We start from the raw sequence: 26,316 nt of genomic DNA on the forward strand, positions 1-26,316 counted from the left end.
AGATCCTGTCCCATCACAGAACACTGGGCATACTTATCCGCTGATATCAAAGATCAATTGCCAAAATAAAGCTATCCCATCACACCATCCCACAGACAGCTGCAGCGGCACAGGAGCCAGCAAACAGAGCTGCCAACAGGGGAGTTTCAGAGGGAGTTTCCAGGGGGAAGTTGCGGGGGAGACTAAGACAGAGGAACCGACAGGCCTGTTAAGGGAGTGGGTGGCGGTCTGGTGCTTGCTGGGGGTTTGTGTTGTGTTGTGTTGTGTTCTGTTCCGTGCACTACCAGGCTTTAGGTGGGAAGGCTATGACTGATACAGAGGTAGCAGTGAAAGACACAATGAGGATGACTGGATGTGGAAGCTGCGGCACATACATGATCCTGGGGGGGGTACCTGAAAAGAGTTTTGTCTGCATGAAGTGCCGCCTGATACAGCTGATGGAAGAAAAGATCCGAGAACTGGAGATGCAGGTGGAAACTCTGGTGGAGTTTAGAAGGGGGTTTGAGCAGATGATGGAGCACAAACATGAGGGGGCTGAAGGGATAAGATCAGACGTGCAGATGGAAGCAGGACCAAAGAATTCAGAGGAGAGACTGCTGGGAGAGGAAAGTGGATGGTGGAAGCATGTGACTAAGAGAACCAGGCAGAGGAAAAGACAGGCCAGTGAAGGAGAAATAGAACTCAGGAACAGGTTTGCAGAGTTGGAAAATGAAGAAGGGGCACAGCAGGTGGCCGCTGAAGGAGAGAGGGCAAGGAAAAAGAGAAGAGCTGATAGTCCTACAAGAGGAGGGGAGGAGTCAATGGAGGCAACACCAAATATAAGCCCCAGGAGGACTGCAAGGGTGAATAGGAATTGAGAGGACTTGCAGCCAGCAGGTGCGGGGGATAGACCGGAGAATCACACTGTTACCAGGAAAAGGCAGGTCTACGTGATTGGAGACTCCTTACTGAGAAGAATAGACAGGCCTGTAACTAGAGCTGATTGGGAGCCCACCATACTCTCTGAAGGGCCTTGGGGGAAGGAGAGGGAGAGGGTTATGGGTGGATTGTGCCTGAGGCCCACTTCATAATAAAAGGGGGAGTTTTGTGCATAGATTCCCTCCTGTGTGTGAAGATCTGGGTCATTAGCATTAAAGACATCCCATTTAGCATGTGGTATAAAATTGCTCTTGCAGATCTCCGCCTTCCATGGGAATTTCTGGCAAATAACTGATCTTTGCTGCCTCCAGTCCTATGTCTAGCAGAGGATTATGCAGCAGAAGCCCCAAAGACATGATTCTGTCCTCGTCTTCCACACCTTTAAACATGTCAAGAGGTAGCATTGGCCATCTGTTGGGTTCAACAAAGGTAGAAAACCAAGTTACATGTATAAGGCCTATAAGCGGGCAGGGATAGCTCAGTGCTTTGAGCACTGGCCTGCTAAACCCAGGGTTGTAAGTCCAATCCTTGAGCAGGCCATTCAGGGATCTGGGGCAAAAATCTGTCTGGGGATTGGTCCTGCTTTGAGCAGGGGGTTGGACTAGATGACCTCCTGAGGTCCCTTCCAACCCTGACATTCTATGATTCTAAGGTTTCAATTTCATAAGATCAGTAGTTACTTAAGTAAACAAGGTGAATCATTAGGAAGTCAGTTGCTCTACAATTTAAACAAAATCTACAAAGTATACTAACATGTCACCTGTCTTTGTCCATATATACAAGAAACAAGGTCAATTGTTTCACAGGTATCTTCATTTGAGACCATCTGACAATTAACCTTGTCTGAAGCTAGAAGTCTGAAGACCCATACCTAACGTGCAATTCAAAATAAACTAAACAAAGCCTAGTAATGTATAACTATTTGAAAAGTAGCTCAAATATGGGGCCTAATCTTGTGCACGAGGTGCTCCACATACTAAATATCAGTTCTTAAGCCACAGTTTACAAATGTATAGAGTACAATCAGCAGAACAAAACAAAACGGAGACTTATCCTTCAGTTCTAAAGCAGGCAAAATTCATATTGATTTCAAGTTTGGATCAGGTCCATATTAGCAAAAATTTTCTTCTTGGTGACAGTTGTCAAGATTTATCAGAAACCAAAGTAAGCTACTGCTTACATAGGATCTGACTTTTTCATTCCATTGCTGTGGAAGTACCAGTCCTGCCAGCATAGGAAGCACAAGTCAACTTGCTGCTAACTGAGTAGAGAGCCATAATAATTATAAGAATGTAAGCAAAGGAAGTTGCATTGGTTCATCTTTCACAAGATACAGAGAAAGGAACATCAATGTTAGCAAGAAAGGGAAAAAACAGAACTCATAATTAGTACAGGAAATAATATTTTCAAACAGCTTCAGTAGGAGAGAATAAGTCCTAGTGAGTACATGGAAGTGTTAAGAGTTATTGAAGATCTTACCAGTATCCCTGCACATATACTTTGTTATTCACAACTTACAATGCTTCAGGGGTATCTATTTCCATTGCTGTTTAGGGCACAGTGAAATCAACACCTCAACCACGGCTTCACATACTGGCAGATACCACCTACCTCAAATTCATCTAAAAAAAATCATCAAAAGTTCCATCATATTTGAATTAACAGGGACCTTTCAATACATTAAGTCCTTATATAATTTACTGAGATTCCAGCTCAACTCCAGAAAACCTTTCTGGCTTGCAACACAGGAGCTTGAAGATTTGGGGTTTTCCCCTGAAAATCAATAACAAGCAAGCTGGAAAGACACTAACTGCCAAATAAACACCTCAAGGACCCAAATGAAAAACCCAGTTACTTTTCACTTCTGTGGAAAACATGTCCACTTCGAATCGCATCCACACATCACATGGCAGATGCTCTTACCTCCTCCATAAAGGGGGACTGAGACACCATCCTATTTCTGACTGTGGAAATTGACTTCAAACTATGGAGCACCTCATCAGTCAGTCTCCCAAACAATCCACATCCCAGTGGCATCTCAGCTATCCACTCTTTGTCACCTGAAGCAATCAATTGGATTGCTGCGCTAGACTTGGACACCTAACATTGCTGGTTTTAGCCATATAAAAGAAGACGACGACGACAACAACTTCAGGAAACATAGCAAAGATCTGATTAAAGCTCTGGCTGAGACTTGGAAGATCCGTGTTCAAATTCTGGCACTCCCACAGATTTCTTGTGTGACTTTAGCAAGTCACTTAGTCTCTCTGTGCCTCAGTTCCCTATCTGTAAAGTGGGGATAATTGTACTTCCCTGTGTGCCAGGAGCACTGAGAGGAACACAAGTCAGAAATGTTTGTGAAGTGCTCCAATACTATGGTGATGGGAGCCACAAGTACTCACACAAATGAGCAGAAACCAATCAGGACCACAGCTGGTATATTATTTTTCTTTTCTGAAAATGCTACCTAGTCTCAAAACATCTACTAGCAGCATTTATATTTTAAAACTGTAACTATGAGGAAAAGTGCAGTATTCAAGTACAGGTTTCAAAAGAATGAATTTGACTTATGACCTTTCATTCTGTAAGTCATGTATTTAAAAGAACAAACTTACATATCATAGGAAAATTTCTTCTGAAGGTTAGTCTGGTTTTTCTGAAACTGGTACACATCCAGTTGTAGCTTTCCGTATTCCTTCTGTAACTTTATCAAGTGTTCTGGGCCAAAAGAGGATTATTATTTTTAATAGAATATTATATTAAGATCAACAAATCCCTCCCTCCAAAATCAAAGATGCAAATTTGATAGTGAGAAAGCTCTATTGGCTACTTTTCTCAGTCTGCCAAATTCATGATACTTTGGTAGACCTAATACAGAGTCACATTGTGGCACCTGCTCAGCAGCAAAAACACAGAGGACAGGGGAGGGTTTTCTGCCTCCCCTTCTCCAAAGGGAGAGGTCTAACTCATCTATATTCTCTAGATGCTCTTGGCTTGCAACCTAGCATACTAAAGGTCACTGAAGGACTAGTCACTATAGTGCAGGCTACAATGGTAATTTTCCTACTACTTATCTAAATTCAAGTTTACAACTCATTGTGATGTTCTGTACTCGTGGGAACACATTACACCCCCATGTTCATCCTTATAATTTGATTGTGTGGTATCTAATGCTAAGTTTGTCTTCGGAAGGCTCCTGATGCACTGAGCATTGATGTTATAGTAATTGTTGTTACAGTATTGTTATTGGTTATAATTTCATGTATACAGCTATCAGGCTGAAAATGTATCCTCATGGCTTAAAGCAAGCCGAGGCAAATACTCTCTGAGAGCAGAGGGGCAGTTCACACCTCATCAAGGCATGTATGGGAGAAACCCAGCCCAGCCTCACGGGAACAAAGGATGCTGGCCTAGGCTGCAGCAAAGGATCTGCTGGACTCTCAGTGAGTCACCTCCCTTCCTTTGGTCAGTTTGGGACTGCGACGAGGGGGGGGAGCCAAGAAGGAAGAAAGAACATGATAAAAGGGAGAGACATTTGCCATGCTCGCTCTCTCTCTTCCACCTCCATCTACTGACATCACCACCAAACGACTGAAGCACTGATCAAAGGGGAGAGCCTGGCTGAAGGGAAACCAACCAGCCTGTGGTGAGAAGCATCTAAGTTTGTAAAGGCACTGAAAGTGTTAAGATCAGCTTAGAATGTGTTTTGCTTTTATTTCATTTGACCAAATCCAGCTTGTCATGCTTTAACTTATAATCACTTAAAATCTATCTTTATAGTTATTAAATCTGTTTGTTTATTCTACCTGAAGCAGTGAATTTGGTTTGAAGCATATCAGAGACTCCCCTTGGGATAACAAGCCTGGTACATATCAATTTATTTCTTAAATTGATGAACTCATATAAGCTTGCAGCGTCCAGCAGGCATAACTGGACACTGCAAGACGGAGGTTCCCAGGGTTGTGTCTGGGACCAGAGATATTGGCTAGTGTCATTCAGTTGCACAATCCAAGGAGCAGCTTACATGCCAGAGGCTGTGCGTGAACAGCCCAGGAGTGGGGGTTCTCACAGCAGAGCAGGGTAAGGCTGGCTCTCAGAGTCAGGGATTGGAGTGACCTCGAAGATCACTAGTCCAGATAACACCGGAGGGGACCATCACATTCACCCTCTAATAGTAGTTTACAGTTCACAAAGCAGGATTGTTTGTAAGTCAGTAGTTTTCTGTGGTGGAACCTCCTCCATCGTGCTGTAACACCCTGAATGCTTTGCTCCTGACAAAAAGTTTTGCGTGAGGAAGCTGAGCGCGTCAGAGAGGCTGACGATTATATTTACCAATGGCCCAAACGCTAGAAGGCATAACTCTCTAGCAATGATTCTGAATACATCAAAGTGGATAATTATTAATAAGGCCAAATTTTCCTTTCAGATATGTGTGTATTACTCCCACCCATATATAGGAGTATAGAATTTTAGAGTTGAAAGAAGATTATACTATGCGCGTGGGAACAGATAAGTTGTTCAAGTATATATTATTAATATAGGGGGAGTCTGTTCTATTTCTGTTCGTTATTTTCTGCCATTAACACCTAAGGCCGTGGAGTCCTGCACTAAGAGCCACGTGGTTGGACCCTTTTGCCTACACAGAACACCACTGAAGGTAGTATGGCATAAGCCCTGCACCCATGAAGAACCTGTACATGGGCAGGGTCTAGTTTATGACAGTTCCTACACTTTCCCATGGCTGTAAGATGGAGAGCTCACACACCCAAAAGACATAGAAGTAAGACTGAGTCTCTGAGAGAACTGGCTTTAAGTCTGATAATAACAGAACTACAATAAAAAGGTACCTTTTAGATTCTGGATAAATCGCTCATTTGTTGTGATGTTATTCATTAGCACTGCCTGCGGAACAAAGTGAAACTGTATTAAAACAATGCTGATCAAACCACTTATTTAATAAAAATATAATCAAGTAATTCTTGAGAATAAAGCAAAAATGTATTTCTAAGCAATATGATACAATTAAAAAACACACACACACTGTATTAGGTGTAGTTGAGATCAGTCATGTTATTTCAATTCAAAGATTATGAAAAAAAATTGTACTACCCAAATCAATGAAAGATCGTCATTAAAAATAAAGCAAGATCCCAAAATTTTAAACAGGTTACTCACTGGAATTATGAGTGTAAAAGAGTCCACTGCTAAATACTTGTTTACCATTGTCTCCATTTCATATTACTCTTACAATCACAGTGACAATCAGATTTAGAGTGTACTAATCAAGTGGAACTTTAAGAAAAAAAGATTCACCAAACTGTATCCTTTCAATAATTCTTTTGAGATAGAACTAATAAGCCTACTATCAGGATTGCAGGAAAAAACTGCCAGAAGAACAATTATTCTAAGACACATAAAAACTCTACCAAAGTCAGTAAATCAAGGGAGAAATGACTTTACTGTACTATTAGGTTTTATATTACACACCATTATAGTTAGTCCACTTCCCTGATGAATGAGATGCTCTTTTCCTTCCCTGGGACAAGTAAGAGGTGTAATGCCCTTTCATTCCCACATCTTTAACTCCAGACATACTAAAAAGGCAGTAATCCCAGGAGGGAGGAGAAGGGCAGAAACACACACACACACATACATTTGGACATGTGTAGGGGAAAAATAACACTACATGAAAATAGTCACAGACAAATGCCAACAGAGAACTTAGCTTCAATGTCTAATATTTAGAAATTGTGTAGGAAATCAGTTTAATTTTGAAGATGACAGACGATCATGCCTATTTAGACTTATAAATCGGTATATCTTCTGAAGTATCTAGTCACTGTGCTTAGGTATAATTTATCAGGATTCCTATTTATTCATCCCAGGATGCACTCAGTATTTCACAGACTTCAGAGATCAGGATACAACCATTCCCAAAAGAGGGGTTTTTTCACAGAAGTAGCACTGCTGCCATACGGTATATGCGCTGCCTTAACTGGAAGGATCACTTCTATGATCAAGATGGTCATTCAGTCTGTGCAGGTTACTGATAATGATTCAAAATAGTGCTAATTTTGATTGTGCTTATTGTACTGTAATCATCCATTCCCTGGGAGCTACAGTAAGAGTTGATCAGTTCATCTCAAACACCTGGCAGATGGTAATGACTTTTGTTCACTAGCAGCCTAAACCAGATTGTGTCCTACCATCTAGTTCCCCAAACTGTTATTTTAATGTAATGACAGAGATATTATTGTTTACATGAACCAGTAAGTTATATTCACATCTTCATGCAGAGGAAGCAAATTTCAAACAGATGAAAGGAAAATTTTCTTCTACACAATACTACACAGCCCATGAAACTCACTGCCAAAAATATCACTGAGGCTAAAAGCTTAACAGGTTTCATAAAAAAAAAAAAAAAGACCATTACTATGGATGACAAGAATATCCAGACTTACTCTCATCAGGATTTTAAAAAAGAGAAAAAAAATCAAGAGTTTTCGAAGGATTATAAACCCCGATTGCTTCACCACATAAACCAACCTTTAAATGAATGGTGCTTTGCCTATGGTGAGGTTATTCCATAACTTCCAACTGCAGGATTTCTTATACTGGAAACACCTGGTACTGATCATTGTTGGAGACAGGCTACTGGACTAGATGGTCCAGCAGTCCAATTCAGTATGGAAATCCCTATGTTCCCATGTTATTTTCCTAATTTTTGAACATGGAAAGGAGAATATGCTTTATTCTGAAAGCATTCTAGAATGACTGCTAAATTTCATATTACTCAGAATGGTAGTAAAAGTGAGTAGTAATCATCTCAAAGGGGAAAACACAGGTATATGTTATTGGAAGGTCACTTATTAAGTCATAGATAAAAAATGCATTACTTCATATCCTTTATGCATCACATACAAAAGACCCTATTAGTGAAGCTGCAGTACCTCCTGAATGTGAAAAGATGATGAAAGGAAGGTCATATAGAAAGAGATCAGGAAATGCTGGTTAGTAAAAGCACTTTAATGTTTGCAGCAAATCCTGTTTAATAATTTACAAGAAAATGTTTACAACAGCCAGAAGGTTGTTTCTTAATGTTGCTGCACTAATACTTAGAGTTTTATATTTTTCAAGAGTTGTACCAACATTAACTAATCCTCACAACATTGCTCTGTTGTAGGCAGGCAGTCTCCCCATTTTTTTGCATGTAGAGAACTAGACACACAAAAAGGTAAACAACTTGGCCAAAGGTCAGAGAACAAGTTAGTGTCAATAGCCACAATGAGAAGCTCAGGTGCGCCTGGCTGCCAGGTCTGTGCCCAGGTCAATTTAGACCCAGGAGAAGGATTAGATTTGGTATTTCATTCAGCATATAAAGCATTGCATACAACCTCTAAAAGAGGAGAATTCAGAGCTTAGCAACTCTGTACACAAGCCGTGCCTGAGTACAGCAGCCCTCAAGCCACTCAGCAGAAAGACTTCCTGACTACAATCAGTGTTGTTGAAAGCAAGTAAAGCATGACCAAAAAGCAGCACTATCATCAGCAAAGATGGAAGCATCTCCCAGCTGGATGACAGTTACTACAGTGACTGACAGAGATTTGCTGGGAGAAAGCATGTCTGTGCAAGAACTGTTGTCCACATCGGGGAACCAGAAAGCATAGCAACATCACTGAATTGGTGGGCAGAGAATGACTTACCCTAAAGAGAACAGTAATTCCTGCTAGAGAGTTTTCTAGTTTCACAGAAAAGGCCAGAAGGGTCCATTACATATGTTCTGACGTCCTGTATATCACAGGCCATTATATCTCACCCAGTTACCCCTGTATTGAGCCCAATAACTTGTATGGCTAAAACATATCCTACAGAAAGGAATTCCCTTGTAACATTCCATGTTATCTGTCAATTCCTTCAGCATTTCCCATGACAACAGCCAATGCTGTATTAAAACTAGGCTAACACAGATCCGAAAAATGAAAAATTAGTTTACTTGCTTTCAACACTGACTGTACACAGTGTATCTAATACATGAAGAAGCACTGTTACAAGAAATGGTAACAAACAAACAAAAATACCAAAGCAACTGGCTGAAGTAGCATTTTGTAATGTATCTGTATTTTCAGAATAGTTTTCACATTAGGGGAAAAGTTGCTGTATAAGCAATTAAACCGATCAGACATTAACTAGACTTTTTACTATTATAGTTTATTGGTTAAGACTGCAGTAGTTCCCAAAATACCACAAGCTCTGGTCTCACAGGCCTGGTCTACACTACGCGTTTAAACCGATTTTAGCAGCATTAAACCGATTTAGCACTGTACCCGTCCAAACTACGAGGCCCTTTATATCGATATAAAGAGCTCTTTAAATCGGTTTCTGTACTCCTCCCCAAAGAGAGGAGTAGCACTAAAATCGGTATTACCATATCGGATTAGGGTTAGTGTGGCCGCAAATCGACAGTATTGGCCTCCGGGCGGCATCCCACAGTGCACCACTGTGACTGCTCTGGACAGCAATCTCAGCTCGGATGCAGTGGCCAGGTAAACAGGAAAAGCCCCGCGAACTTTTGAATTTAATTTCCTGTTTGCCCAGCGTGGAGCTCTGATCAGCATGGGTAGCAATGCAGTTCCAAATCCAAAAAGAGCTCCAGCATGGACCATACGGGAGATACTGGATCTGATCGCTGTATGGGGAGACAAATCTGTTCTGTCAGAGCTCCGTTAAAGAAGACGAAATGCCAAAGCATTTGAAAAAAATCTCCAGGCTACATAGTGCTGCGTGACAAGCGTAACGGGAAGCCAAAGAATCAAATGGACGCTCATGAAGGGAGGGAGGGGAAACTGAGGACTCCAGCTATCCCACAGTCCACAGCAATCTCCGAAAAATATTTACATTCTTGGCTGAGCTCCCAATGCCTGTAGGTTCAAACACATTGTCCGGCGTGGTTCAGGGTATAGCTCGACAATTTACTCCCTCTCCCCCCCATGTGAAAGAAAAGGGAAAGAAATCGTTTCTTGACTGCTTTCAATGTCACCCTATGTCTACTGAATGCTGCTGGTAGACACGATGCTGCGGCAGTGAAAAGCAGTATCCGCTCCTCTCCCCTCCCCGGTGGCAGATGGTACAATAGGACTGCTAGCCCTCCTTGTCATCAGCCCGTGAGTGCTCCTGGCTGGCCTCAGGTGAGGCTGGCCGGGGGCGCCTGGGTAGAAATAGGAAAGATTCCCGGTCATTCCCAGTAGATGGTACAGAATGGCTGGTAACCATCCTCATCATAGCAACTGGGGGCTCAGCTCCATCAGCCCCCTCCCTTTCCTGCGTAAAGAAAAGATTCTGTACTGCCTGGACTATCATAGCAGCGGGATGCTGGGCTCCTCTCCCCCGCACCGCTTAATGTCCTGCCTGGACTGTCATAGCAGCGGGAGCAGGGCCGGCTTTAGGAAGTGTGGGGCCCAATTTGAACATTTTCGGTGGGGCCTTGGCAGGGATGACTTAAAAAAAAATGTAAAAAAAAAGTCTTTAATTTCTTCCATGTATTATTTACTTTCCATAACTATATAAATAATACAATTATATATTATGTACATTGCATCATATATGCTGTTGATTGCTTATTAATGACCGCCATTTCACATGTGTGGGTCCCTGCCACTCCCTGCAGGTGTGCACATGTGTGGGTCCCAGCTGCTCCCTGTCCCCCTCCTTGAAGCAGGTGTGCAGGGTTACTGCCCAGGGAACTGCAGGGGAGCAGTGGACATGGGGCTGGCTGGAGGCAGAGCAGGGGCTGGCTGGAGGTAGGGTCTAGCTGCAGGCAGGGCAAGGGGTGCAGGGCTGGCTGGAGACGGGGGTGTGGGGTGGGCTAGCTTCAGGCAGGGCTGCAGGGGGATGCAGCAGGGATTGAAAGGGCTGGAGACAGAGGAGTGCAGAATTGGCTGGCTTCAGGCAGGGGAGTGCAGCGGGGTTGGCTGGAGATAGGGCACGGGGGTTGGGGCTGGGTGTGGGCAGGGTGTGCAGGGCTGGTGCGGGCAGCGGTGTGTGGGGGCTGGCTGGCTTTGGGCAGGGACACAGGGGTGTGTGGCAGGGGGTGGCTGGAGACAGGGCAGGGGGTTTGGCAGAGGCTGGCTGTGGGCAGGGCAGGGTGTGCAGCAGAGTCAGCTGGAGCCCCGGCCCTTTAAATGGCCCCCAAGCCTCCCGCTATCCCAGGGCTCTGGGGGTTATTTAAAGGGCCCAGGGCTCCCCTGCTTTTACCCTGCCCCGGACCTTTTAAATAGCGGCGAGAGCCCTGGAGAATACATGGGGGTGGCGGGGCTCCAGCAGCTATTTAAAGGACGGGGTGGCAGAGGCAGCTGGAGCCACGGCCCTTTAAATAGCCCCCGGAGCCCCCTGCTATCCCAGGCCTATGGGGGCTATTTAAAGGGCCCAGAGCTCCGACCGGGAGAGCAGGGCTGCAGGGCAGCTTGCCGGGGCTCCGGCCAGGGCTCTGGCTGGGAGAGCAGGGCTGCGGGGTGGCTTGCCGCGCTGCGGCCAGGGCTCCAGCCAGGAGAGCGGGGCTGCTTGCTGTGCTCCAGCCGGGGCTCCGGCTCTCAGCGCGGGGCCCGATTCCTGGGAATCGGTTGAATCGGCCTAAAGCTGGCCCTGAGCTGCCTCTCCCTCATTTTATCTCACTAACGAGTCACTGTTTCTTATTCCTGCATTCTTTATAACTTCATGACACAAATGGGGGGGACGACACTGTCACGGTAGCCCAGGAAGGTTGGGGAGGAGGGAAGCAATGGGTGGGGTTGTTTCAGGGGCAACCCCCGTGAATGGCATGCAGCTCATCATTTCTGCGGGATCTGACATGGAGCAGCTGTGCTCTCTGATACACTGGTTCTCTAGTACACTTGCCCCATATTCTAGGCAGGGCTGACTCTATTTATAGATACCATAAAGGAGGGATTGACTCAGGAAATCATTCCCATTTTTGCCTTTGCGCCCCCAGCCGACCTCAGCTAGGGGCGCCCATGATAGCAGCAGACAGTACAGAAGAACAGATAACCGTCATCTCGTTGCCAATTTACACTGGCAGCAGACGGTACAGAACGACTGATAACCATCTCTGCTTTCATGCAAAAGCAAGTGAATGCTGCTGTGTAGCGCTGCAGTGACGCCTCTGTCAGCGGCTTCAGGTAGACATACGGTGACAGTAAAAAAAGAGCTGAACGGGCTCCATGGTTGCTGTACTATGGCGTCTGCCAGGGCAATCCAGGGAAAAAGGGAACAAAATGATTGTCTGCCGTTGCTTTCCCAGAGGAAGGAACGAGTGATGACATTTACCCGGAACCACCCGCGACAACGATTTTTGCCCCATCAGGCATTGGGATCTCAATTCAGAATTCCAAGGGGCGGGGGAGACTGCAGAAACTATGGGATAGCTACGGAATAGCTACCCACAGTGCAACGCTCCGGAAATCGATGCTAGCCTCGGACCATGGATGCACACCGCCGAATTAATGTGCTTAGTGTGGCCACGTGCACTTGACTTCATACAATCTGTTTTACAAAACCAGTTTATGTAAAATCAGAATAATCCCGTACTGTAGACGTACCGACAGAGTGTTAGTCTATAAGGTGCCACAGGATTCTTTGCTACTTTTACAGATCCAGACTAACACGGCTACCCCTCTGATACTTGAGTAATGAGACAAAAAGACAAGAAAGAGTGTGGGATAGATTTACAACACACAAGCCAGCAGAGATCAGTGAGAAGATAACCACGTACCTTATGTTTACATATTTGGTGGCTACTGAATTTTATTTATTTAAGTTAAAGCCTAAAATTCCCTTCCTTCATCATTCACCACACAGGTCTATCCACCATTTGTTTGGCAACATTCTTCAGTTCTAAAGTGTCTTTATGCACTTCTCTCTCAGCATTTTGAAAATGGTTTGAAGAGGCACGCTAGCCACATAGCCTTTCAATCTTAGGTCAAGAGATTACAATATCAACAGGTGAAATCATTCCCTCCCCCCACCCTGCCCAATGCTTTCAAGGTCATTGAACATATTTTCTCTATTGTATTTCTTTTAGGCTTGTCGGTATGCTGCAGACTCATTTTACACTTTTGAACAAGAATGCTGTGTGAAAAAAGTCTAAAGCAATTTTCAAGCCAATAATGGAGCATTGAAGCCACACAGTTTTCCATTGAACTTTAGCATTCATTCTCTCTAGAAGTTACAGCCTGTTCTCAATAAAATTAAACACTGAATGAAACAACTCTTTGGAACTGACTGAATGCTTCAGACAATTGATAATGGGAGACCAAGCCCTTTACCTCTAGCTCAGTGTTTGGACTGTGGTTAAGGCTGTTGGACATGAAAAGTCTTCAGTTTACAGCTTCTGGCACCTATTCTGCATGACAGCAGTCAGTGGTTTCAGTTCATCTCTTATTCCACAAGTGAGCCACAGAACACATCACAAAAACCATCACCACAATTGGCTCATTTGTCAACAGTCTCAAAAAAGCCACCAACGAGACAGTGGACATAAAAAATGAACTATCCTTCCGAATCTGCAAAGCAGTGTGCGCGCGCTTGCGCAGTGTGTGTTCTGTGGACACAGGATTTTTATCATCGTCATCAATCTAGCATATGTATTATCGCTACAGTCAATTAGAAGTAAAGAAACATTTTGCAGTATGAATGGAATAAAATGCACTCTGGGCAGGGGTTGCTATAACTTGCTACAGCAATTGGTGTATATTAACCCCTTTTCTCTTGTCAGCCATTTTACTATACACATGAAAAGGCAGAAATTTTCACATGTGATCTGAATTTCCATGCCTTGGAAACCTATGTATTGGCCTAATGCAGGGATTCTCAAACTTGTTCATAATGCAAATACATTTTAAAAGAGATAATCTCCGCTCTCATTTATGAGTATGTGGACCATCTCTGTTGATGATGGACTTTCCCCAAGGATGAGATTTTAACAGAAGTTACTAAAATAAACTAAATACTTTCCCTTAAGCTTCTTTTAATGCAGTTTAGATACTGGAACATGAGAGACCCTGTAACACATGATCAGCCAGCTTTACACAGACCACCAGCATGGGATCCACAGACCACCTGAGAACTTCTGGTTAATGAATGCTGTGTTTGATGCCCATTTCTCTATGAAAGAAATAAAAGCCTCTTTTAAGACAACATAAAAAAAGACTGTAGGAGGAACACTGACAAGTCCATTACTTTACTGCTAAATCTATTGTAAATATAAGGCTAACTTCTGGCCCTGCTGGAAAAAGTCACAATACATTCAAAGTCATTTTGAACTGTAGTCAACTTGAGATGTTTCCTGTTAAAATGTCTTCGTCCACAAACAAAATGTTTTGTTGTATATTATCTAGTGTTTTAATGTGTTTTATCAAACCCTGCTTTGGAAGCAGGATTTCTTGGATGTAGATTGAGTTTACCCCTGGCAAAGCAGGTGTGGTTATAACCACATCCTGTAACAAGTGTTGTGCATCTGTCAGATCTTCCTGCCAGTATCCCAGGCTGCTTTCTGGCTCTCTAGGTCAGCTGTGTCCTCTCTACAGCTCCAGGGTCAATCTGTCACATCACCATTTCAATAGTTGCATACAGTCAGGTGCAGCTCTTTGTAATTCCAATTTGTGGTGAGAGTTCACACATACTTTTGTGTCATACTCCTGATTACTCCTCCCACCACACCATACATTGCCTCCTGCTGCTGCACCATGGTCCCAGACCGAGATTCTGGACTTTACTGAGCTCTGGTAGAGGAGCTTTATTTTGCCCATCTGTATCTTGGCACAGGTATACAAGCAGATACTAGCAAGACTCTCTGCAGTGCTGCAGTGGCCACAGATATGTGAAACACAATTTAACTGTACAGAGAGGTACTACAGCCTACTCTTGCTATGAAGAGCTTGACCAAATGCTTGCTAGACATGATACCAGAGTTTGATGTGGATTCCTTGACTGAACCACAAACCCTGGATGTGGGTGACGCAGTGAGCCCAGAGAGCCAGAGTGGTAAAGCTCCAAACCACCTCTTTGTAGAGCTGGAGGATGAAACCGAACCAGAGGGGGACACTGAGGTGTTTGTATAACTTTCCTCTGGCTCATGGGCTCTTACTTCCTGCCACCCCTCCCCATACTCAGTACTGTACAAACTCTCCATTCCTTTTGACACTATTATGAAAACACAAAACACCACAAACTTGATATGTTCCAGCCTACACCTCTCATACTGTAGTGCTTATTCATCTTTCTCCCTCCACCTGGTCAACTCCTGCACCCTTCACAAAAATAGTGGCACTGCATAGCTTAACAAGGAAGGTACTTATTTTAAGTTACCTTTTTTCTTATTCCTCCTCCCACCCCGCCCCCCACACATTATGAGTAGAGGAAGAAAGAGGAAAAACAGCATGCAATAGGACATTGGATATAGAAAGGCAAAGAAGTTCCGGGAGCACATGGCCTTCTAAGTTTGCACAGGAGTATGATTGCTCAATACAATTTTTAATGCTAACAAAGTTCACCACTGTTGTAAACAGGTGCAACGCTATTGATATTAGAAGATTCATGGGTGAAATTCGCCCACAGCGTTTGCTATTTCATGGCAAATCAGAAAACCAATATTAAAGAACATATTTGTTGAGTGGCCAAATAAAACAGGGGCTTACCTTAATGACATCTCTGAATGATTAGTTAAATATGCAGAGGAACAGCTACCAGAGAGGGAAGGAAAACAGAACATAGCAAACCCATTATTTCACGTTTACATTTACTGATATTCAAACTAGTACTGATCCTTATTGCCTGGAGGATCCCTATCAAAATGGGGTCAGACTAACACCAACATACAACTGGTGTAAACAAGATGAGAATAAGGCCCATAGCATTATTCCCGTACTTAAGACCTCTAAAACAACATGACCAAACAACATGATCCAAGGACAAAGCAACAGAAAACTTGAAATGTCATCTTGTAGATTTATACCATATAGATTAACATTTGGGTATTAATGAGTTTTGTGTTATATTTTATGAGTATATAACATTTATCAATTATTCTCTTTGTACACATTTTTTCCATTTGGCTTGAGGGGCTCAGGTTATTACAAAGATTTGACTTAAGAGTCTTTTACAACCATATGAGCTTCCTAATAGTCAAATATTTACAATTTGAATCTAGAATTACAGAATTAGATAAATATATTATCTTTTCTTAATCTGCTTCTAAGAAGGAAAAGAAACCTGCTCAATGTGAGTGTAACTGAACCAAACCAAAAAATCAGGTTATGAATCTGATAGACTGTTATAATCTCTCTCTCTCTCTCACACACACACACACACACACACACACACACACACACACACACACACAAAAAGGCAGCCAATCAATAGTGTCAGTACTGAGCAGTGTGCTTCAAAAACACATATCAAAAATATTTATAAAAAGGTATTTAAAAACTAACCAAGTTAATGCAAGCGTACTGCATTTTCTTTTCTAAGCCAGAATAATTTAATTGTACTTGGATACCCTCTCAAAATATCCAAAGGGACTAGTCCATATTATTATTTAGTGATGCTGAAAGTTTTCATAATTTCTAATACGAAACTGCTCATGTAATTATGAGGAGACAAAATTATTGAGTGAAGAAGTTAAATTCCCTTTTCTTCCAATCATGTAACTCAGGGAAATAGAAAAGTTTGCAGATAAAAACACCATATGCCAAGGGTCAGTTTGGCTCATGTTCCACAGACCATTTTAAAGATGGAGAATTTGGCATAGTAAACAACAGGGTAACAGTAAAATTAACCAGGACTATTGCAATGCACAATCCCACATGAAGTTACTGCTATTTGATTTTGTAGAAGGCATAACAGAAAGATTTTCAGCACAAATCTGTGAAAGCGTGTAGGTGTGCTGCATGGGGTACACCACATCGAGTCACAAGGGTACATAGGTATGCCCCCCCTGCAACTTCCCCTAATTGGGGCAGCAAGAGAATTGCTTTAACAGATGGGACAAAGAGAAGCCAACCCACATTAATATATCATGTTCCCTTTTTAATAAGGCTTCAGAACAGGAATTATTACCACAAACAGTTCATCAGGATCTCGGTTCAATGCTCCCAAATTTAACATCCATACTCAAGTCTCTGAATCAGGTTAGGCTGGTTTCCAGATGCCAGAAAGAGAAACCAACACTCTCTGTAGCCTACCTGGCTTCTACTCCCCTCTCTCCTCAGTTTCCCATTCCTCTGTTTAAATAGCTCAATCCCAGGGCGGGGCACAGCCTGCTGGATTATCCCCAGGCTGTAGGCTCCAGCCTGTTCCTTAAAGGGGTAGTACTTTCTTTCACATCCCCAAACTAAGGATGTGTTTGTACTTCCACTACATTGACTTGAGCTATAACAGACTGGTAACTATAAATATCAGCTGGCAGGAGTGTGTGTGCATGTGCGCGTGCACATGACTAAAAAGCATATGCTAACTGTTGTATTTTCAATAAATGCTGAATATTTGCCTTCTCCTATAAAAGATCCCGTGTGCTTTGTATAACATAAGACCTGTACTCTTCAGTCTATTTCTGTCTGAACTGCCGTAAGTGATTTGTCAAATCTAGATTAATCCTTGAAAATTTGAACAGCTCTAACAGGAAAGACTGAGAATGGAAGAGAGATGGGATCTACAGCCTGATGGTTAGGGCACTCACAGTGGATGTAGGAGATCTGGGTTCAAGTTCTTGCTCCGATTCAGGCACAGCAGAGACTCATATCTCCTGCATCCCAGCTGAGTGCCATAGCCACTGGGCTACTGGTTATAAAGGTCTCTTGTCCCCACCCCCAAAATTCCACCGTGAAACACAAAAAAGTTTAGATGATACTTCCCACAAAAGGGGCAACATTTCCGGTTTGACTATGGAGCACTTTCCAACAAAAAAATTGTTGAAAAATTCCCAACCAGCTCTACTGCCTTCATCTCAGGTGGATCCTCATTCAGTCAGCTGCCTGAGCAGCCATCTATCCCTAGCAACCAGTGACTCTCCTGTTAATACCTAGTGGACAACCTAAACCCCCTCTCCCAGCTCCAGCCACCCTGGGGCATCACTTGTATGCAGCAAGAAGATGGAGAAGTCTTTTGTGCTGACCTCAAAGGGGTCCCTGTATAGAGACTGCCTCTCCTCAGAGAAGGCATGGTGCTTTTTCTCTGCCAGACACTGGGGTAGGGCAAAGCTCCTAATACCCCTAAGCCACAACAGGGCATGGATGTTGACAGCATCTGACCCATTTAAAGTAGATTTCATCCTAGCTGACCCTGCTCAAGAGCTAGGGGTAGCCCCAATGTTGTCAGCCTGCTCAGCAAGCCACTCTGCAAGCTGCTATCCTGCAGGTCCTTGGGGAAGTGGAGGGAGAAGGATCTCAGTTGCAGATGGGCTCTACTGGACTTGATCTCACAATTCTTTTCCAAAAATCTTCTGTGTTATACTATCTGCCACCATGGCAATACATATTTGATATGCAACTAATCCAGTGAATAATTAACTCCTGAAAGTTATTCATCCATTGTCACACAGACAGTAGGACAATGAAATGAAAGGCAATATGTCTAGTAAAGAACTGCAGGCCCATGGAACTCTCCCCATTTCCCCCACACATGTGCCCTACAAAAACATAAACATAAATAAAAATCCCCCCTCTCTCACGTCAAATACTTTTGGTTTTCAGTAAGATTTTTGCTGAAATGCTGATCATTCATGGAACAGCCTGAAATATGAGTTAGCTAACCATATTGCACATAACTGCCAAAATTCAGGGCTTGGAATTTCTGTGCAAGAGAGCATTTCTTCTGAGAGCTTTCCCCATTTGTAAAGCCCTTACTCTTTTCTTAGTCAAAACACTTCAAAATGCACGGGTATGAGAGAACAAAGGGAGTAATGTACTAATTTATAAGCTCTCCCATAAAGGGCTAAGTGTTCTTTTATGCATGTCATTCCCTCCTAGGAACAAGGAAACTGAACTGGACTCCGTTTCTTCCTCCTTCACCATAGAAGGCAGGGTTGGCCTCCATCCCCACAATGGCAGGGAGTTTAGTCCACAGAACCATTGCACACTCAGGTTCCACTGGAGGCCAAGGTCAATATTGCAGAGCAGCACACTCCTGTAGCAACCATCTTTCCATTGGCTTTTCCTCTCCAGTTTGCAGTGTAAGCTTAGTCAGTGTGATCTTGTGCTAAGATCACCAACATGGTGGCAGGGGGATTGGGAGAAGTTGGGAACATGGGGCCATGGAAATCAGGCCTCCCCCTCATCCGAAGAGGCAGAGACTGAATACATGTCACATCACAAACGGTTTCCATGGGAGAGTTGGAAGGTGTAGGAGGCTAGTGTGCACACACTTTCCAGTGCTACTACGCAGGAACATGCTACTCTCTGTTCACAAAAGCAGAGGATAGCAGAGAGCCTGGTGTCTTAATGTTCACATAGCTTGGGCTACAATGCTGGCCTTGTAGTTTTAACAGAAGACCCTAGGGAGTATTCCATTACTGAATGTTAAAAGGCTTGCATTTTAGAAGGGACCATTTAAAGGAAAGTATTTTGGAAACAGAGGTCTAACAATCTTCCCACAGTTCAGAGGGAATCTACCAAAGGGAAGGAACTGTAAAATGCAAGAGTTCACATTACTTCAAAATATCATAAGCGCTGATGTCTATGCGTTAGGCAGAGTGTAATGTCATTTTTCTGGTGACATTATTTGACTGTGCTTCTTGAGGAGCACAAATGGAACATGGATAGATGCCAAAAATAGAGAGGGAGGGTACCTAGCATTAGAGTGCTGTATATTCAGAGATGCAAAACAGAGGTATCTTCACTGAGGAAAGTAAGGGCAAATGGGTCCCACAGGACCCAGAAGTAGCCGCAGCCATCACTACTAGACAGGAAATCTGGCAACAATCCAACCACAATAAAGTGCTCACTGGGATTCTGTCTACATTAACATCTGAAATAGTGTTAACACCTTTCTGGAGCATTGTGTTTAAAACATCCAAGGATTAATTTCAAACTGGAGCAAATTTCTTAAATAAAATATATAAAAGTACATAATAAACCTGGTCTGTCAAGCCTTTTCAAGGAAAACAAAACTTAACAAGGTTTTTAAAGAGAACACTGGGGTGTAACAGGAAGCCAATACTATTTAGATTCTTAAATAGCCTCCCTCACCATAGTGTCTCAATGCCCGCTGCTGATTTTTGTTTGTAAGTGTTGCAGCTCATAACTTACGATGTATTTTTCCATCCAAAGGTTTGAATAGCAAACTATGGTCCAGAATAAGGTGCCATACAATTTCAAGTGGAGCACAAGTCTATCTTAACACAGCTCTTATACTTTCCTGTTTACTCAGCTACATCCAGTCTGCTGAGATGCGCTGGTCCCTGAAGGCCACAACTCAAGAGTGTAGATCAGAAGGCACTTCATAACAGGAACAATAACCCAAAAAGGATTCCCATCAGCAGAAGTCATCCAGCAGCAAAGTGGGGATGTTACTACTGGATCAGGGATGGTTCCCAAAGGAAAAAATCTTTGAGGAACGAACATCTCCCTAGTGAACTTTAGTAACAAAAGGCTCAGAAAAGCTATATTTAAATCATGTCACAATATTTTAAAGTAGATGTGTGTGTCATTTTTCATATAAAGAATTCTCCATCTGTTAAAGCAGAACTGCCAGCCCCTTGCATTCAGAATTCACAGATTCTAGTTCTTCTGCAAAAGTATCTGAATACTTCTGAGCTTGTTTGCTAACCATATTGGGTTTGGGGAGGCGTGCACAATGTGCAAGACCTTCACATACAGACAACGATCACTACACCTATGTAAGCACAAGGGAATACAAACATCCTTGGAATTCTTGCTGCTATTTTTATTTTAGAAGTTAATGTAAAGGCCAAAAGGCCAAATATAGCAACTATAATGGTACTAAGCTATTGTCAGTTCCAGAGGAAATCATCACTCCTATGTTAATGTCTTGAATCAGCAATGCACACTGTGGTAAAGGCTGGGATTCAGTGTAGCTAGACCTGGTCATTCCACTGTCAACCAGATTTTTATCCTGAGGCAGCTGTTGAGAAGATGGCTTAATTTAATAAGCATGCACAACAGTTTTTAGAGACTTCCATCAGGCCTTTGATTCAGTGCATCTACAAGTTTGTGGAATCTAATAGGCAACTCTGCATCCCTGGGAAGACAGCATCATTGACAGAAGAGCTCTATAATGGAATGCAAAGCATTGTTCAAATTAATAGTAGATACAGAGAATGGTTTCCTATTTCAATGGGAGTTCGTTCAGCAAGGCTGCATCCTGTCACCATCATTGTTTAATATCGGCATTGACTGATTGGTGGAGAAGCTTCAGGAGGCAGTTGTCAGTGGAGAGTAGCTGAGTGTCATTCTATTTTGAGATCCTGAATATGCCGATGACATCATCTGGTTGGCTCAATCCAACATATGGCTGCAGCTGAAGGCCAATCTGGTCAGGCAAGAGCAGCACACATCAGTCTGACTCTTTATTCAGTTAAAACAAAGTCCCTGGACATTACCATCAAGCAGCCGTCAGCTCGAGATTACAACCCGGATGAGATATCGAGCATGTGACAACTGTCAAATATTTGGGCAGAGACAAAGACAACTTTGGAAGTTGTGAACACTCCTATAACAGCAGATGCTACCATGTTTCCATCCCTGCAGCAGCCTCTGTCGGGATATCATGATATCAAGCTTGCCAAGAAGCTGCAGAAAACCACAGTTACACAAAGGCTGTTGCATGTGAAAAGAAGGTCCTGAGGAAGACTGAAGACCACTGCATTGATGTTTTCAATTCTTGTCATATTCATCAGATGCTCCATAGCAAGTGGCAGGACAAGATCAGAAATGAAGATATTCAAAGCTTAACCCAGCAACCACCTCCATCAGCACCAGCTAGATTTCACCAGCTTTCTTGGTATGGACATATTATTAGAATGGAAGACCAATGAATTCTAAAGTATGTTTACCAATGAAAGCTCCTACATGACCGGTGATTACATGGGCACCTAAAGCTTTGGTGACATGCTAAGACTGGCAGTGATGGACACAAACTGAATATTCAGCCAGACTACCTTAAGAACCGAGCCAGAGATTGATCCAGGTGGTGTTCAGCCTGCAAAGAGACCATGACCCATGATGATGAATAACAATGTACACAGAGGTTTTTTTGACACAGAAAGGACCAGCATAGGATCATGAGGCCAAGTTAAGTTATTTTTATTACTGACTTCAAAACAGGAGCAGAGTTTGGTCAATGCTGAAAATACCACCTGCAACTTTTAAAGTGCTATTTAGCAACAGCATCATGTGCTGTATTTGTTATATTATAACTCTATGTAATGCATCCATGAGACACCAGATTTTGGTGTATTGCCCCCCATTTTGTCACCCATGAAGGATTATTTTCTCCATTACAAATTTTTCATCATTTCTTTGACAATTCTGAATACAGAGATCTGTGTTAGAATTCCATTTTTTGAGCACTGCACATTTTGCCACTAGTAGTGATGTCTGCATGATTGCTTTTGTATTAGCTGAAATATTTAAAGAATCCTACTTCCTTACAGAGAATAGCATGGTAAGAATCCCATACATGAGAAAGCTTAAGACTAAGGTCAACAGCACAGCTTGAAGAGGTCCTACCTTCTCATCCTGGTGCACTTTATTGACATTTTCCATCTGAAAACTGTGGAGGAACTGGATTTTATCAATCTGCTCACGCTGCTTCTCCAGTTCTCCTTGGAATTCGTTCTTTTTGAGTTCAACAGCCCCTCTCTCTGCTGCTGCCCTGCGGACTTTTCTTTCTAGTTCCATAATCCGACTCTGAAAGGAGGCAGACAAACAAGAGATAAATATAGATGGTTCCTTTAAATTAGTGTTACAAGGAGTATTTCTTTGTATGATCTGACTTCAGACTTTCTGTGAAGAGAAAATCTGATTCACTTGTTATAGATTTTCAGTCTACCACCTTCATCTTCACTGGCTACTTTTTATATTGCATTTACGAAGTGCCCCTCATCTCAGAGTGGTTACCTAATCCATGGAGTGGTTATTGATTTTTAAAAATTTCCAATTTGTCACTGATTAGATTCGAGGGTTTAAAAAGCTCTGGTCCCGGAATCAGGCACAGCAGAATTAAGTTCTATGTGTGTTTGGGAACTTGAATGTGCACAATGACAACATTCACACTGAGGGCAAAGCAAAGCTTTAAATATTTTTATTAGTATAATTAATAAAAACAAATGTTTCAACCCAAACAAAAACACTTAAGCTAGCGTCTTACAGAATACAGGTCTGTAGGTTTCTTGCATTGCCACTACATAAAATAGCTCTACGGCCTACAAAGAGTCTACAAACTAATACGCCATTTCTATTAAGAGGCCACTTCACCCACTACTGAAAACCAGTAGCTGTTTAACCACACACAGCAACCTTATGGAACAGTTTAGGGCAGGCAGCAAATACCACATATACCTTATATCTAAACCTGCATGAAGCGTGTCAGTGAGATTGAAATATACATGTTGGTTGGACACCAGAGTTAAAACCCCCACCCTCGCAAAAAGTACTCTAGGGTCTTTAGTGATTAAGTGGTCAGAACGTGTTTAGGACTCAGAGGAAAGAACACCCCCACTCAGATCATCAATAGATATTTCTTGAAGAGCTACCTAACCTCTCACCCCCCATGCAAGTACTGCCCCAGCCTGACTTTCTTATTGTGTGTGAATAGGTGGTATATGGCTGCAGGGCAAAGATACATATTTGTGAAGAATCCAACTTTATAAATATGGGAAATTTAACACTTTTTTCTGGATTGTTTCAAGACCATACTGAGAACCAGTGGAAGATTCAACAAAAGAAATAATCATCATCATATACAGAGAAAATGTCAATGAATTAAGTCTGGGGATTTTATTTATTTATTTATTTATTTTAAGAATTAATTCAATTTTTGCAGGACACTCTGGAGGTACCTCATATGTTCTGTTGCTTGTGCTCTAAGAGTCATTTATATACTTCCTTCTAATTTGTGTAACTGCCAGAATCAGTAGAGATTTTCAGAAGGAGGGTGTACAAATTTCAACAGCATTCGTCAACCATATTAAAACATCTACAGTCTCAGACTGAAGCTCATACTCAATCTGGAATCTAACAGGATATATCAAAATCATTGTATCTACTGAGACTTCAAGGGAGAAGCCTTGTTACTCCACTGTGTGCCCAGCTAGACAGAGCTATGTTTAAAGAAGCCACTTGCCTATCCTTTGCAGCTGGGCTTAAGCTCCTATACTGCAATTACCATAGGAGATGAGACAATGGAAAAATGCTCATGATTAAACCGCAGAAGCAGAGAAAACTCATTCCATCTTAGTCAGCATGGCAGTAAAGTCCTGCCAAGAAAGTGGGTGAGTAAACAGAAAGCATTTTGAAATGTAATGGTAAAGACTCTAAGTGCAGCCCAACCCATAAGATCTGAATGGTGCTTCTTTTCAACTGTTGCCATGGCATGGGATGGTTTAATGGAAGTAAAGAATTTTACATTTCCTTTGGGGAAAGGCACTGCACAACGTAGGCAATCAATAATGGCAAACTCACCTCTAGGTTACTGAATCAAGTGTGATCCAGGATGGTAATGACTTTTGATTCTTATGTCTGATAGAAATAAAAATTTGGGAAAGTTACTTTGCATTTTAGCTTGCCCAATATCAGTTGCTGCTTGCCTCTTTATGTAACTCTATAATGTCCTAAGCAGCAAGGGCAGGAGCAGGCAAGGAAAATTTTGGGAGACAAAAAAGTTGGCAGTAGCTGATGAAGAGCAAAAATTTGGTGTTTCAGTGGTGATGTGCTGAAAGAACAACAAAAAAAAATCAACCCAAAACCAAACACCAAAGTTGAATATTTAATAACAAGGGAAGTTTATCATGGAGCTATAATAGCAGTATAAAGCTGCAAAATTACCTGAATGGATAGGACTGGCTAGTGCAAGTGCAATGCCTTTCACAGATACTTCTCTTCATCCCTTTGCTGGGAAACTATTAGGAGTGGAGATTCACAAAGCAAACGCAAAGTTTTGCCCTGTTTTGGTTTGTTTTCATACAGTCCACAAGAATAAATGTCTTTAGCAGCCATATCTATTTGAATCTACAGGAAGGAGTACAAGAATACTACCTGTAGATCAACATTTCGAGAACGTGCAGTCCAGTAATTGAAGCCCAAAACGATCATACAAGCCACAAGCGCAGCTATTAGAAGAGGTGGAGATTTCATCCCTCGCCGGCTGTTTCCTAGCCCGATCATTTCAAAAGACTGTGGAAATCTGTAAATTAAAATAAATAAGTCACATACATACTTCTTTGCTAGGACAATTTAATGAATATATCAGACTTTCACTGGAATCAAGAAGAGCTGTGGTTCTACAATAGCTCAGTTAGGTAAATAAGAATTGGAGTATACCTAGCAAGGAAAGCATTCTCCCCTGGATTTGTAACCTGAAGATCACAAGGCCATACTGTGCCATCACTTTTTATGGCAAATTTCATTGGATTTCAGTGTGGAGTACTCCATAAAAGCCTGATGAGATATTAAAAAGCCACAACAACTGTCATACTGGAACAAGCCATTGTCTACCATGTGAGTTAACCCCTCTCTGGCAGTGGCTAATGTTGGATGCTGACTGGGTAATGCTACTCCACTGGCAGAGGGAGGAAAGGGGTAGGTTTTTTTTTGGTATCTTATCCCAGTTGGTGATCAGTTTAGTCTCCAATGCAGTAGGCTAACTTAGGTCTTCATTTTAAAATTTGTCCAAGCTAGTATAATTTCAGATTCTTTTCTTGGTGACACTGACTACTCCAGCTCCTTTCATCAGGAGAGAATATAGAGTAATGTTTCTTCCTCATATTGTGCTCTTCTCCTATGTTTGCAAAATGACAGATTTAAAGCTTCCTTTTTTTGCAAGTTGTAGATTCTGGTGGAGCAGGTTTGGCATTTGCATAAAGGGCAGGGAATGTTGCCACACTATGTGCCATGTATTATTTGCAGGCATGAGGAGAGAAGTGTAACAATGATAGAATTTAAACATCTTGCCTGGGTCAGATGTGAAGAGCTGCCTTAGGATACCTCTTGGTATATGAAAACCTCATTTGAGCATTGTGAAAAACATGCTTGGTTTAGTGACTTTAAAGAATGCTTTTTAAAAAGTGTTATGTAGTTTCATGTATAGTTTTATCACTCATAATTAGCTTTGTGGTTTTTAATTTACTAATAATTAAATCCATTAAAAAATAAATAGTTGCTTTTTTATTTCACT

General features: G+C 42.3%; 1 protein-coding gene across 1 annotated transcript in view; it reads right to left on the reverse strand.

Annotated features, from left to right (window-relative positions):
- GOLM1 (golgi membrane protein 1) overlaps window positions 1-26,316 on the reverse strand; it is a 55,653-nt gene that overhangs the window by 23,748 nt on the left and 5,589 nt on the right. Inside the window, exons 2-5 of the mRNA XM_030567337.1 lie at window positions 25,179-25,326; window positions 22,653-22,832; window positions 5,766-5,820; window positions 3,534-3,636 (exon numbers count right to left, since the gene is read on the reverse strand). Coding sequence (XP_030423197.1) covers window positions 3,534-3,636; window positions 5,766-5,820; window positions 22,653-22,832; window positions 25,179-25,307 — 467 coding nt within the window. The 5' untranslated portion in view covers window positions 25,308-25,326. The remainder of the gene's footprint in view (window positions 1-3,533; window positions 3,637-5,765; window positions 5,821-22,652; window positions 22,833-25,178; window positions 25,327-26,316) is intronic.

The sequence above is a fragment of the Gopherus evgoodei genome, chromosome 6 (genome assembly GCF_007399415.2).
Source record: "Gopherus evgoodei ecotype Sinaloan lineage chromosome 6, rGopEvg1_v1.p, whole genome shotgun sequence".
Classification (NCBI taxonomy): domain Eukaryota; kingdom Metazoa; phylum Chordata; order Testudines; family Testudinidae; genus Gopherus; species Gopherus evgoodei.